Source organism: Panthera pardus, unplaced genomic scaffold, assembly GCF_024362965.1.
Source record: "Panthera pardus isolate Hobbes unplaced genomic scaffold, ASM2436296v1 HiC_scaffold_27, whole genome shotgun sequence".
Lineage (NCBI taxonomy): Eukaryota > Metazoa > Chordata > Mammalia > Carnivora > Felidae > Panthera > Panthera pardus.
The window spans coordinates 72,835,173-72,849,772 of record NW_026526843.1 but is presented as its reverse complement, the minus strand read 5'-3'; the positions used below and the strand labels follow the sequence as shown (position 1 = coordinate 72,849,772).

Here is a 14,600-nt window from a genome sequence, read left to right as displayed (position 1 = left end):
ATATTGAACCAGCCCTGCATCCCAGGTACAAATCCCACTTGGTCGTGGTGAATAATTTTTTTAATGTATTGTTTGATCCTGTTGGCTAATATCTTGTTGAAGATTTTTGCATCCATGTTCATCAGGAAAATTGGTCTAAAGTTCTCCTTTTTAGAGTGGTCTCTGTCTGGTTTTGGAATCAAGGTAATGCTGGCTTCATAGAAAGAGTTTGGAAGTTTTCCTTCCATTTCTATTTTTTGGAACAGCTTCAAGAGAATAGGTGTGAACTCTTCCTGAAATGTTTGGTAAAATTCCCCTGGAAAGCCATCTTGCCCTGGGCTCTTGTTTTTTGGCAGATTTTTGATTACTAATTCGATTTCCTTACTGGTTATGGGTCTGTTCAATTTTTATATTTCTTCCTGTTTCAGTTTTGATAGTGTACACATTTCTAGGAATTTTTCCATTTCTTCCAGATTACCCGTTTTTATTGGCATATTCTTGCTCATAATTTTCCCTTATTATTGTTTTTATTTCTGTTGTGTTGGTTGTGACCTCTCCTCTTACATTCTTGATTTTATTTGTTTGGGTCTTTTCCTTTTTTTTTTTTTTCTTTTTGATCAAACTGGCTAGTAGCTTATCAGTTTTGTTAATTCTTTGAAAGAACCAGCTTCTGGTTTCATTGAACTGTTCTACTGTTATTTTGGTTTCAATGGCATTAAGTTCTGCTCTAATCTTTATTATTTCCTGTCATCTGCTGGTTTTGGGTTTTGTTTGCTGTTCTTTTCCTAGCTCCTTAAGGCACAACATTAGTTGGTGTATCTGAGATCTTTCTTTCCTCTTTAGGAAGGCCTGGACTGCTATATAGTTTCTTCTTATGAACGCCTTTGCTGCATCCCAAAGGTTTTGGGTTGTGGTGTTATCATTTTCATTGACTTCCATGTACTTTTTAATTTCCTCTTTAACTGCTTGTTTAGCCCATTCATTCTTTAGTAGGATGTTCTTCAGTCTCCAAGTATTTGTTACCTTTCCAAATTTTTTCTTGTAGTTGATTTCAAGTTTCATAACATTATGGTCTGAAAATATGCACGGTATGATCTTGATCTTTTTGTACTTACTTAGGGCTAATATTTTTTTTAATGTATTGTTGGATCCAGTTGGCTAATATCTTGTTGAGGATTTTTGCATCCATATTCAACAGGGAAATTGGTGTATAGTTCTTCTTTTTAGTGGGATCTTTGGGAGTTGCAGGAGAGAAGCAATAAAGGAAAAGACTTCAAAAGGGAAGGGCTGGAGAAGTTACAAGGCCTTAGGACATGTTTACACAGCTGAATGTGGCTGCAGCTTGTAAGGAACCCTAGAGCCATTAACATTGCCCAGGGCCAGATCCTCCTTCACACCTGACCCTTACTATAGTTGTAGAAACCAGTGAACTCGAAATTCAACCTTGAAAATACTGCTAAGACCATTCATTGTGCAAGCATAGTTTCTTCAACTAATAATGCTGGGACAACCAGAGAATACAATAATGAGATTGGTCCCTCTGTCTCCTGCTATATATAAAAATTACTTCTAAATAGATCAGAGATCTAAACATATGAGATATAACTTTAAAACTCTTAAAAGAAAGCATAGGAGTAAATATCTGTGTCCTTGCATTGGTAGCGGATCCTTAGGTATGACACCAAAAGCATAAGCATCAAAAGAAAAAAAATAATAGGTTAGACTTCATCAAAATTAAAAACTTTTGTGTATCAAAGGACTCTATCAAGAAAGTGAAATTCAACCTATAGAATGACATAAAATATTTGCAAACAATATATCTGAAAATAATCTAGCATTAAGAATATATGACACAATATTACAACTCAACAATTACAAAGGCAAACAATCAAATTTTGAAATGTGCACAATTACATTTATAAAATTAGACATGGGGATACAATGCACAACATGGGAAATACAGTCAATAATATGTAATAATATATAACAACTTTGTATGGTAAATGATGGTAGCTAGACTATACATGGTGATCACTTCATGTTTATTAATGTTGAATCACCACATTGTACACCTGAAACTAATATACTATTGTATACTTCAATAAACTACACTTCAATAAAAAATAATGTGCAAAATATTTGAATAATCTATCCTCCAAAGAAGGCATACAAAGGGCCAATAAGCACATGAAAAGATAGTCAACATCATTAGTCACTAGGGACATGCAAAGTGTAACAAGGTGATACTACTTCATACCCACTTAATTTGTTATAATTTAATAAATAAAATGCAAAATAAGTTGAAAAATGAGGAGAAATTGCAACCCTCATACACTGCTGATGAGAATGTAAAATAGTACAGCCACTTTGGAAAAGAGTTCAGGAGTTACTAAAAAAGATATGTGTAGAGTGACTATATGACCCAGAAATTCCATTCTTACTCTTATACTTAAGCGAATTGAAATGAAATTCAAATGAAGACATGTACATGATTGTTACTAGTAGCATTATTCATAATAACAAAAAAGTAGAAACAACCCCAGTTCCCATCAATTGACGAGTGAATGATAACGTGTGTTATATCCATGCAATGGAATAATATTTGGCAATAAAAAGAATGAAAATCTAATACATGCTACACCATGGATGAACTTTGAAAATATCATACTAAGTAAAAGAAACCAGACACAAAATGTCACATATTGCATGGTTCAATTAATATGAAATACTCAGAATAGATAAGTATTCTAAGGTAAGTAAGCAGAAAGTAGATTAGTGATTTCTAGGGGTTGGAGGAATGGAGGATGAGAGTGATTGCTTAAAGAACATCGTGGTTCCTTTTGGAGTGTTTAAAATGCTCTTGAATTGGATAATGGTGATGACTGTGCAACTATCTGAACCACTGAATCATATTCATTTAAATGTTGAATTTTATAGTATGCAAAGTATATCTCATTGACAAAAAGATGTCAATGGAGGTGGATAGAATTTCTTTAGACTAAGAAGAAGGAAGAAAATTGCAGGTAGGAAGAACAGCACTTTATGTTACAGATGTGGAAAGATAAGTCTGGATAGGTTGTCTGGGAACAGACTAAGGGAGTTTAGGCTTTGTTTTTTGTAGAAGTGTCCATGTGGAGCAACGGAAAGTTTCTGAGGAAGGAATAAACATTGCCCAATCTAAATTTTGCAAAAATAATTCTGACAACAGTGTGGTGAGGTTTTTGAAGGTGAAGGAGTGGTATATTTTGTCTATTCATTTACAAATATCCATTAAGTGCTTCCTATATGCCAAGTACTTTGCTGGACCCTCATGGATTTTATATCTCATGACATAGAATAGATACTCAATAAATGATGATTTAGTTGATGGTTTGGTGTGAATGGATGGACATAGAGAAGTCATTTAAAAGGCGATTGGAAAAAAAAAAAACTGACACTCTCCTTATTTCCATTCCCCAGAAATTGTTCAAGAAAAAATATGATGAAACTAATGAGGGTATTGGAAAAGAAAAGAGGAGCTTAATAAGAGAGCTGATTCAGTAGTTGAATTCACAGCACTTGGTGATATTGATGATTATTTGAAATGGAAGGGGAGAAGAAAGTTAAAGATGTTGCTGAAGCTTCAAACTAGGTCTTTGACAACATTTATGATCCAAGAGATAAATTAAGGAAAAGCCAGCAGAGGGGTCTTAGAAGGATCAGTCAGATAGCTCTTAGGAGAACCAAGAGAGAATGGTGGTGCTGATAGAATTTGAAAGACCTTTGAGAAGGAAGGAATGTTAACTGTTACACTGATGTTGAAGAGGATGAGTGTGAATGAAAAGGTCTAAAATTTTCATAATTTGGAGGTTAGTGATGACTCAATAGGCGGGTCAGAAAGTTAGATTAGCTGAGGTTAAAAGCACAGATGGAGGGTTTGCTGTGGAGAGAAAGGCATATTTTACTCTGATCCAAGAAGGAATTGGTAGGGAAATGTCAAGACAGAGAGGGTAGTTGAGAGAATTCACATCTGAGAGGGATCTGGGTATTCTCTCATGTTATGAGAGCCGAACTGGAGGCTTAAAATAGAGTAAAAGTGTTCTCAACAGCTGCTATCAGGAATGGGACAAAAATTCACAAGTTGGTAAACAGTATGGGGATAGGCAGTGGATGTCACAGAACATGAAAGTAAACTGATAACTGAGACCAAAGCATCTCTACAGTAAAAATGTAATTAATGTTTATTTATTTTTGACAGAGAGAGAGAGAGAGAGAGAGAGAGAGAGAGAGCATGAGTGGGGGAGGGGCAGAAGGAGGGGGAGACACAGAATCTGAAGCAGGCTCCAGGCTCTGAGCTGTCAGCACAGAGCCCGACGCGGGGCTCAAGCTCACAGACTGTGAGATCATGACCTGAGCCAAAGTCGCATGCTCAACTGACTGAGCCACCCAGGCGCCCGTCTCTGCATTTTTTTAAAATCAAAGCTTAGCTGTCTGAATGTGAAGAAAGGCATGGCATCCAGAGCTATATCATAAGTGAGGAATGGCATAGAGTGTAATGCAGAGGAATGAGGATTTAGAGCTATGTAGGTCAGAGATAAAATGCAACCAGAATCATGGAACCAGGTTGAGGTGCAGAAAGAAGGTGAAGGCTCACAGAGCAGAGAAGGGTGCAAGACTGAGAGTAACTTCTCTGAGTCTCATTTTCCTTTCTCATCAGTAAAGGACAATGATAAATAGTGCCTAACAATTTTTGTTGCCTGTAAGCATAAACTTTGATAAGGAATGGACAGGTTGATTGGTTGTAAGCAAGGTCCTTCCCAGATGGGCTAGGAACTAACTCACAGAAAAGTGAGAATTTTCAACTATCGCTTTATGAAGTATACTTTCTTGGACTTTCTGGTCATGTTCTGCCCTCTCTGCCTGACCATTTGTCAACTCTCAGAGAACTGGGCCATGTAATTCTCTAAGAGTCAGACTGCCCTTGTTCCCCCAACAACTAACAGACCAAAACATACACACACATACTCATTACAACTCAACTTTGGGAAATAAATTCTTTCAAGAAAACAAAGGAGTCTCAAACCAACATTAATCTCCTAATCCAAATAGTGAGTGAGAGCCAGCTTGCTCATTTTCCTTATACAGAGCTATCTTCTGAGGATAATAATTTTTAGGTGGCTCAGAGGATAAGTCCCTAAAAGTTAGTTAGTTCCCAACATGTTTTGGGCAATGGCAGCCTTGTTGGAATAAACATCCTCCCTTCCAAGGAGATGTCTTGGAAGGCAACAAGATGCATTTAGACATACCACTGCTGGGATGGCCGTTTAAACCCCAACCTGCAGCCTTTATGTACATAATTTGTTGTGCTCCCAGGATAATTCTGTAAGAAACAGCCAGACCTTGATTTACCAGAGTCAATCAGAGACATCAACCAGAACTTTCATTTGACTTTAGAAGAAGATGGAAGGGGGGTGGTGGTATAAAAAAAAAAAAACAGTATGTAGATATCTGGGCTTTATTTCATGAAGCAAAACCAAACACAAACAACAAAATAACAAAAAAATCCTCACTAAACAAAACAAAGAAAAAGAAAAATGTTATAATGGCTAAAATCAAAAAGACAAGAAATAACAAGTGTTGGTGAAGATGTGGAGAAAAAGGTACTCTCATACACTGCTGGTGAGAATGTTAACTGGTACAGGCACTGTTAAAAACAGCATGGAGTCTTTTCAAAAATAAATAAATAAATAAAAGTAGAAATACTATATGATCCATTAATTCTGCTATTGGGAATCTACCCAAAGAATATGAAAACACTAATTTGAAAAGATATATATGCACCTCTATGCTTATTGCAGCATTATTTACACTAGCCAAGATATGGAAGCAACATAAGTGTCCATGGATAGACAAATGGATACGGAAAAAGTGGTGTATATATGTACAATGGAATGTTAAATAGCCATAAAAGAGGATACAATCAAGCCATTTGAGACAACATGGATGGACATAGAGGATATTATGGTAAGTGAAATAAGTCAGACTGAGAAAGACAAATACCATATGATTTCACTCATATGGTATCTAAAAATGAATTTTAAAAAGCAGAATTAAATGTATAGACACAGAGAACAAACTGATGGTTGCCAGAGGGTAGGAGTGTGGGAAGATGGGAAAAATGTGTGAAGAGGAATGGGAGATACAGGCTTCCAGTTAGGAAATAAAAGAGGATAAAAGCACAGTAAAAGGAATGTAGTTAATGATATTGTAATAGTGATGTAATAGTAGCTGCACTTGTAGTGAACATAGCATAATGTATAAACATGTCAATTCACTATGTTGTGCACCTGAAATAATGTAACACTGTGTGTCAACTATACAAAAAAAAAAAAGAAAGAAAGAAAGAAAGAAAATAACAACAACAAAAATAGATTCCAAAGGGTGTCCGGGAGCTAATAAAGATTCAAACATAAGAGACAATTAGATGTAATGGAAAGAGTATGCCATCTTCATGCAAGTTCCAACTTGAACTTTCTATCTGTGAGCTCCTGGGCAAATATATTTCCCTTTCTGATTTTCCATTTCTTCCATAAAATTAGGCTGATGATAGCTATCTCATGAGATAGATGTGGGAATCAATTATAAAATGTCTGTTGAGTTCTTGTGAATTGTGTCTGCAAAATATGAATTACCTAGTGAATGTCACTTTCCCCATTACCCTCTTTGTCTTCTTAACCCACAACATGACAGGCATTGTCTCCAGCCTTGTGATTATCAGTTCAGAATTTTTCTTTCTCTGTGATTGCACAACCCAGGACACCACCCCCCTCCATACACACAACCTGTCTTCTATGGAATAAAGATATCTCCATTACAAGGACTGTAATTGAAAGGATCTCCAAAAGAAAGGATTGCTCACCTTTGACCACAAACTTCACAATGTCACTGCGCTGCTCAGATCCTACCCGGCCCTTGGCAGTACAGAAATAGGAGCCGGAGTCAGCCACCACAGCATGCTTGAAGAGTAAGGTACTCGAGCCTACTACTTTGATGGGTTCTTGAGTGACAGTCTGTTCCTTATACCAAACATAACTGATGGGAGGAGAACCCCAAGCCTGGCATTGAAGACTAATCCTCATTCCCTGGGGTACTGTGAAGCCATAGCCACTGCCAGTCGTCACTGTGGGCTTGGAAACAGAGACTGCAAAAGGGAAGACAAGAGGGGAGGCTCTGAGAAGTTACAAGGATACGTGAAGATAAGGCTGAGTCATGCTTCCTGTGTATAGGAACAAGTATATATCTGCAAAGGGAACTAAAAGGGGCTCTTGACTTGGGAGAGAAGAAAAAAAATCTTTCTTTGGACGATTAGGTACTGTTTTGTGTTATCTGGTACTGTTTTGTGTTATCTGGGGTTGGGGATTATCTGGAATTAAAAATCAACTGATTTTTTTAAAATGTATAGAGATTTTTTTTAGGCATCAGTAGATTGAGTTTTTGGATTATCTGCAATTTTGGATTACCAGGGCAGGCTTTCATAAATTGTCAAGTCAGCAATATTTATCTTGGCTGACCCCAGCATTCCTTTCCCCAGAGCTTTTCTGTCAACCTCTAGTTACTCTCCAATATTATGATTAGAAAGATATACTCATTTTCATGAGTTTTAAGACCCATAACCCAAGGAGGGCAACCAGAGTGTGGATGCTGGAACTTCTGGGAAACTTCAAGGGGTAAATATTTGAAGACGAGGAGCCCTTTTCAACACTTCTTAAATTATACTATAAGAGTGGTGACCCTGATGATCTTATGCCTGTCCACTTCTCTTGATTAGCACATATAACTGAAAAGAGTCTGTATACAAGTAGACAAAATTCCCTGGGTTTATCAAGGTTTTCTAAGATTATAGCCCTTTATTTGGCCTTCATCTATTAGTGCTTTCCTACCCCCACAGTGACTCACCTTTCTGGACGCGGAGCTCAATGATCTTATCTTTCACCACTTGGTTACCATTAGGGGTCTGCCAAGTGACTTCACATGTGTAGTGGCTCCGGTCATCCATCTCCAGGGTATTCAGTTGGAGGGACACATCTCCTGGAACCTTGTGGCTCACTTGTAGGCGGCCTCGGTACTTTGCTTGCTGGATATGGTCTCCAGAGGAATCATGTAGAAATATGGTGACTGGGTCCAAGTCACGTTGTACCAGCCACTTTACCAAGACTTGAGTGTAACCTTGCAGAGGACCATAGGTGCATGGAATATTTACATCCCCTTTCCAAGGCCCTGTCACACTCTCAGGTGCTTCCAGGATGGGATGGCCTGAAGAGGAGAAACAGAGGAAGAAAGCAGACATAGATAGCCCACCCATCTGGAAGCTAGGATAGAAGTGGCAGATCTCAAGAGGCTTCTGAGAAACACCTCTCAAATTTCCTTCCATAATACTTTCAGATTGATGTGTCATTTTGTTCCCTGCCAGCCTTCCTATCAATCAGAACCTGTTCTCAGAAGGAAAGCTCTTAACACGTTAGCTTTTTTCAGTTTCAAGTCCTTTTCTTGTCACTACCTTGCTGTGAGATGACTCTGGGTAAGTCAATTTTCACCATGAGGACCCGTTTTCTTATCTATAATGTAGAGAGTTTGAATGGAATGATCTCTAAGGATTCTTCAAACTGTGAAATTCTGTAAGTCTATTAAAAAAAGCTTCTTTCAACATTTTCCAAAAGAAGTGTAGGAGCAAATGCTAAATAGCTGTGTTTGGGATATTTTATTATGTAATTATGTACCTGGAGAAATATGGGGGCTTCAGGGCTAAGAAAGAAAGGGCCATATTCCCTGCTTACTCCCCATTGCTCCACAGAAGGGCTCAGTTTTTGGGTCCCCATCCCTAAGCTCTTCTCTAGAAGGGAGGAAGGTTTCTGAAAAGGGCAACTCTGAGGGTGGAAACATGTGTGAACTGTACTCCTGTTTAATAAATTCATTAGTTATTGTTAACTTTGAAACTTGCTGTTAAAAGCCTGACTTTTTTCCTGATTTCTTTTTCTTTATTTTTGCTTTCTCTTAGGTTTCACCAAAGGTACATTGGAAAATCCCATCCCAAGGGGTAATGGAGAGGAAAATGTCTGGAGAAGAAAAGGATATGAATAAGATCCTAGAGCTGGCTATGGTAAGGATGGTAGTAGGAACAAAAGGAGATTGATCCTTGGAATGCTGGGGAAGGAAACATGGGGAAGGTGAGTTGGGGGTATTGAGAGACCCATCACTTCCCTTTAGAAATTTCCATTCATAAAGTTGTATTTTGAAGACTTTGTGTTTTACTTAAATCTGACCAAGAGTGAGGGATTGAATTTAGACAATTTATTTATGTCTGTACTAGAAGAATGAGCTTGAAACTGTGAGATGTAACTGAATAAAAGCCTTTTATGTAGCTCAGATTCCCAGGCTTCAGTCAGAGATGGAATACAGGATGGGGGCATCCTCCCAGAATTTATTGCCAAGTACCAGGGCTTCTATCAGTGGGGAGACTAAAGTCAAGTCTCTAGTCTGTGCCTTCAGCAGAAATTCTTAGAGCATAACTAGCATATTTTGGACAAGATAAAAGCCTTGAGTAGAAAAGAATAAACAAACATGAGTCCATGTTGTTAAATCCACCACATATTCTCTGGAGGGTTTCAGATTGTGCAGGAAGCAGAACTCAAACCCATGAATGGGAGCATAATAGGGGTGGATTTTGGTTTGCCCTAAAAATGAACTTTATAATTATCCATATCTGTTTATTGATGGACTAAGTTGTCAGGGGGAAATTCTGAGCTTTGTTTATGTCTTGGACAGTATTACTCTTTAAGGTACCTTCCAATCCTAGATGGTTCAATACTAATTGTAATGGAAATGGAAGTTAAATAATTACATTTTCTAGCTGGTGGTGAACTATCACCAGGCGGTGGTGAGTTTCACTGTGCTATTGTTAGCGTAGGCCTCCATATGCATGCAAATACAGCTTATCATCATCATGAACACACACGTGTCACTTGCAAACACACATATGGGGCCTTAAGTCCCATGAAAACCATCTGAGCCTCTCAGTTTAATGTGCTCTTTCCCAATAATCTTCCAGCTCTCCCAAATCTGTCTCCCCTCTTCTGAAAAGCATTCTCACACTTTTCTCCTGGACAACAAAGCAGCATTCTGCTGTGAGGACATTTGGAACAGCTGAACATGCCTTTGTCTATATGTATGTATGCCTTCCCTCTTGGGGGACTTTAGGGAACTGCAAGGCCTGGCTTACATTACCATTTCTGGGAACTTCCTGGGGAATCTCACAGAGCCCACTGTGGTCTATCAAGAATATGAATAGCCAATCTCAATTTCTCAATCTTGAAAGTCACTTCTAAAAGTAGATTGGGCTTGGGGCACCTGGGAGGCTCAGTCAGTTAAGCGTCTGACTCTTGATCTCAGCTCAGGTTTTGATCTCAGGGTTGTGAGTTCAAGTCGTGTGTTGGGCTCCACGCTGGGCATGAAGCCTACTTGAAAAAAAGAAGACAAAGGAGGAAAAGAAAAGAAAAGAAAAAGAAAAAAAAAGAATTGGTTGGGCTTTACTTCCACATTCCAGAATAAGGGCATGGGACAGAGTTAGAAACAATAGTTCTAAGAATTACATATTTTTTCCCCTTTTACTTTTTTCTTCCCCTCTCCTTTCTTCTTTACTACCTTCAACCCATCCTTCCATCTGGTTTCTATTCTTCTTCCTTCTTTTTCTTGTTTTCCCCTCTTCCTCCTGCTTCATTAGTAGCACAGAGACAGAGTGTATGGTAGGCATAGAGCATCACACACACAAAAAATACATCGTACATTATGTATTCTGATCTCCAAAGTGAAGGTAACCTCAATAGAATTGACTTTCACCTGCCAGCTTTCCTTGTGATTCTCAGAGAGCCTAGAGAAACACTGAATAGAAGCACCTAATGAGATCAGGAGAATAATGAATAACAGCATGATGTAGTAAGAAGAACAACACCAATCGAAGTCCAAGGTCTATCATAACATGTGACCTGTGTCACCATGTCTCTGTGTGACCTGGAGTAAATTTCTAAACCTGTCTGAGATTCAGGTCATTATCAATAAAATGGAGACAACAATAAACCTTCCATTCAGGGCTATTTGAAGATCAAATGAGCTTTTAGGTGTGAAAGCACCTAACATAATGGATGGCATTCAGTAGGTGGTAGATAATTGCCAGTCCTGTCTCATGCCTCAAGAGAAACTTTTCATATTTGTTTTGATTCCTCTTATCTTGCAGAAGTCCTCTATATGTCTTCTCCAGAGGAAAGATTAATTAGATTATATCATTTTCAGTTTTAATGATGACCTGAAGGAGGAGTTAGCACATGAGAAGGTAAGCGGCTGCCCTCACCAACCTGGGGGAGCCTACCAAGTTATGAGCAGGAAATAGGCCATCTATGGATTGTAAGGAGCCAGAAAGGATAAAGTAGTCTGTATAAATATCAACAGGACTTGTTTGGAAGCCAATGTGAAATGTTGATCAAATTAAGCAATGTAGATGACTTTCCTGGAAGACTGGGTAGGGAAAATCTATTTCAGGAAACTCCCACCTCCTGGGGGAATGCTCTGCCTTTTATGGATCCGTGAAAACCACCAAATGGCAAAGCACTTGCTTTGACAGGGATTGAGGTACCAGGAAGTATAGAATTTGAGACTTTTAGAATGGCATAGCTGCAAGAGCTTTTGGTTGCATTTCCTCATGGTACATGTAGGAAAGCCAAGAGAAAGAAAGATGCTTATCTAAAAGTTACACAGAAAGCAGGGGCTGAACTGGGCCTAGGGATTTAAGAAGAAAGGTTTTCGGATGCTACACTGCCTTCTTACCTTATTAAACCACTAGCCACAACTGAAATTAGTAACCCTTACTTGACATGGTTTAAAGTTGCTTGATTTGACTTGCTGAAAAAAAAATTCCATCTGCTGGCTATTTTCTGAAAAGTGTTTCCCAGGCCTTCAGAGTCTTACTCTGTTTTCTCAGGGAAAAACTGAATTTTCTCTAAATATTATCCCTCTACAGGAGAAAGACCTGGGCTAGGCATTGACTCAAGGGGCTTTGTTGAAAAGAGTTTAATTTGAGAAACAGGGGACAATACTTGTTCTAGGAACTGGACTTAGAAAAGCAAAATGCAGGGCCTGTATAATAGTCCTAAATAAAGGAAAAGCTTAGTTTTCTGGGCAAGAGTTCCTTTATAGGGCCAATGTTAGGTCCTTTTTTAAATCTTCCTCCTCTCACCATCACACAGAGAGTGGGATCTTCCCATAACCCCACACCCCCATGTGTGGCCTCTCTCCCTCTCTTGGGTTGTCTCTTGGCTTAGATAATAGCTGTTAATAAAATGTTTATAATGTTTATAAAGTGAAAATATTTATTATTATTATTATTATTATTATCATTATTATTATTATTTCAACATGTGTCTTTGACCCAGCAGCTGATTCTGGCCCCTAGAGGCCCTATAAGGCCAGCCAAACTGATATAATCACTGTACAGTAGGCTGGAGACACTGAGATCCAGGGAGAGGGAAGGTGTTATTGGCCATTCAGTATGTCCTGAGATCTAGATCTATAGTGTTAAACACTCCACACAAAAGAAAGTTCTGCTTCCATGTCTAGAGGACCTCACAGGCAGAAGAAGGAACAATATACATGAGAGTACTCACGTGAACAGACACAACTTAACTTTAACATGTACAGAATGTTACCCTGAGCCCGAGTCCTGCTTCTGTAAGTCTCTGCTAAAAACAACAGATTTGGAGAAGGTAGAAAGGTGTACTCTAAAACCTGGCAGATGATGAAATATTGCCATTTTTAAAAAGCACTATTATTTAGGAAAATTAACTCTGCCACTAATGCTCTGTGGCCTGGAGCACATTCTTGTCCTCTCAGGTAACTCGATTTAGTATCTCTTTTAGCTTTGAGGCTCTAGATTCCGATGGGTCACAAAGGCCCAGGATAGATTAGCATAATTTGAGTCTGTTATGAAAAACTGAGTTCTTCCTGACCACAAAGGGACACCAACCTAACATCCATCCATCCTCTCCCTCTAAAGATATGGAACAAGCAGAGATGCAGCAAGAACCGATTTGCCCTATCTTGGGTTTCACTTATCTATTACTCATGCTTAGTTACCTAAAAGTCTGTCTCAATTCTCAGGGATATAAATGAGAATGGGGGAATACCCAAGGAAATAATGCTTCTATGGGATAGCCAGACTTCTTTTAGGATATATACCCAGCATTAATTTCCCCCAAGTAGCCTGGACAAACTGGGCCATATTCACAGGGAAAGGAGCTACCGCAAGAGGTGGTAAGAAACCACCAAGTCCTATGAATAGCAATTGAAGAAGCTAGGGCTTGTTTATTTTGGAGAAGAGATAAATCAAAGGGACATGGTGTCTGTCCTCAGAACTCTAAAGGGCTGTCACAACATCAAGGGAGTAGATATGTTCTTTGTGTCTCCAAGAAATAGAGCTGGGGCTTTAGGATGGAAGTCACAAGGAAGTGGATTTAGTTCAACACAAGGAAGAACTTCTAACATTTGGAACTACTCTTGCACAGACTAGATAGTCTGGGGAAGTGGTAAACTCTCAATGTCTGGAATTATGTAAACAGATATTTTGAGCACTTGTTCATAACTATGAAAAATGGGTCTAGATTACTTTTAAGATCCTATATAACTCTTGGGCAACATTCCTTCCTTGAAGCTTATATATCTTAACAGGGATCAAGACCTAGAAATAGAGGAGTTAAGGTATAATGGCAGAATTTCAGGTGAAAGAAGATGGAGGAAGGATTTGGGTGGCATTGGGCACCTTCTTAATGTCCCTGAGATATGACAAGTACTAGAAAATCATGTGGATATTTTCGAGAGGATCCTTTTTAATTTCTACCCAAACTTACCTTCTAGCTTCTTCAGTAGTCTTCAGCTGCCCCAAACTGAGAGAGTCTGTAGCACTGTTTGAGAATACTCACCTATTCAGCAGGAATAGGCTTTCCTCAGTAGCCATTCAATCCCCACACCCCAGCCTTTTGCCTGTGACAGAAGTAGCGGCCAGATAGCAATTTCCTTCCTTACCATAGGTGACCATTGTTAGGTGGCCCAGGAGCAGGAGGTCCAGTAAGAGCCTCATCACAGCTTTAGACAGTTTTTTCCTTTATTCCAGCCTCCTGCTGTCAAAGGCTTGAACTTATGATGGCTGTCAGCTTCTGTGCCTGCTTACTTCCCTTCCTTCTCTATATCTCTCACTTGGACTCCCAGTCTCATCTCACATTCTCCTTCCTTCCCTATTTCAGCACAAGTCATGTGAGTACTCCCTCCCTCCCCTGCCTGGTATTGGAGGTTCAGGGTGAGTGAAGCAATTCCTCCCCCTGTTAGGGTATTGATTTGACTTTCCCTGGAGCCAATAAGGCTTTCTGGTCTTTGATCTCCCAGGATGTATTTATTTTGTGTTTCTTCCACAAGACTCTGAGGCTGGGGATGACCTTTGGGTATGAGTTTTCTCCCTCTACTATAGAGATATTTTCCTTTCTGGTAGGCCCAGGGAGGAGAGATCAACATTACTGGCCTATGCAATATTTAGCAGTCATACCTTT

General features: G+C 39.0%; 1 protein-coding gene across 3 annotated transcripts in view; it reads right to left on the bottom strand.

Moving 5' to 3' along the window:
• The window catches only part of VSIG4 (V-set and immunoglobulin domain containing 4), a 29,640-nt gene extending 15,377 nt beyond the window's left edge, over nucleotides 1-14,263 (bottom strand). For all 3 annotated transcript variants that reach the window (XM_019439494.2, XM_053891540.1, XM_019439497.2), the window contains exons 1-3: nucleotides 14,083-14,263; nucleotides 7,915-8,271; nucleotides 6,878-7,159 (exon numbers count right to left, since the gene is read on the bottom strand). In XM_019439494.2, the coding sequence (XP_019295039.1) occupies nucleotides 6,878-7,159; nucleotides 7,915-8,271; nucleotides 14,083-14,137 (694 nt within the window). In that variant the 5' untranslated portion in view covers nucleotides 14,138-14,263. The remainder of the gene's footprint in view (nucleotides 1-6,877; nucleotides 7,160-7,914; nucleotides 8,272-14,082) is intronic.
• Nucleotides 14,264-14,600: the final 337 nt, after the last annotated feature.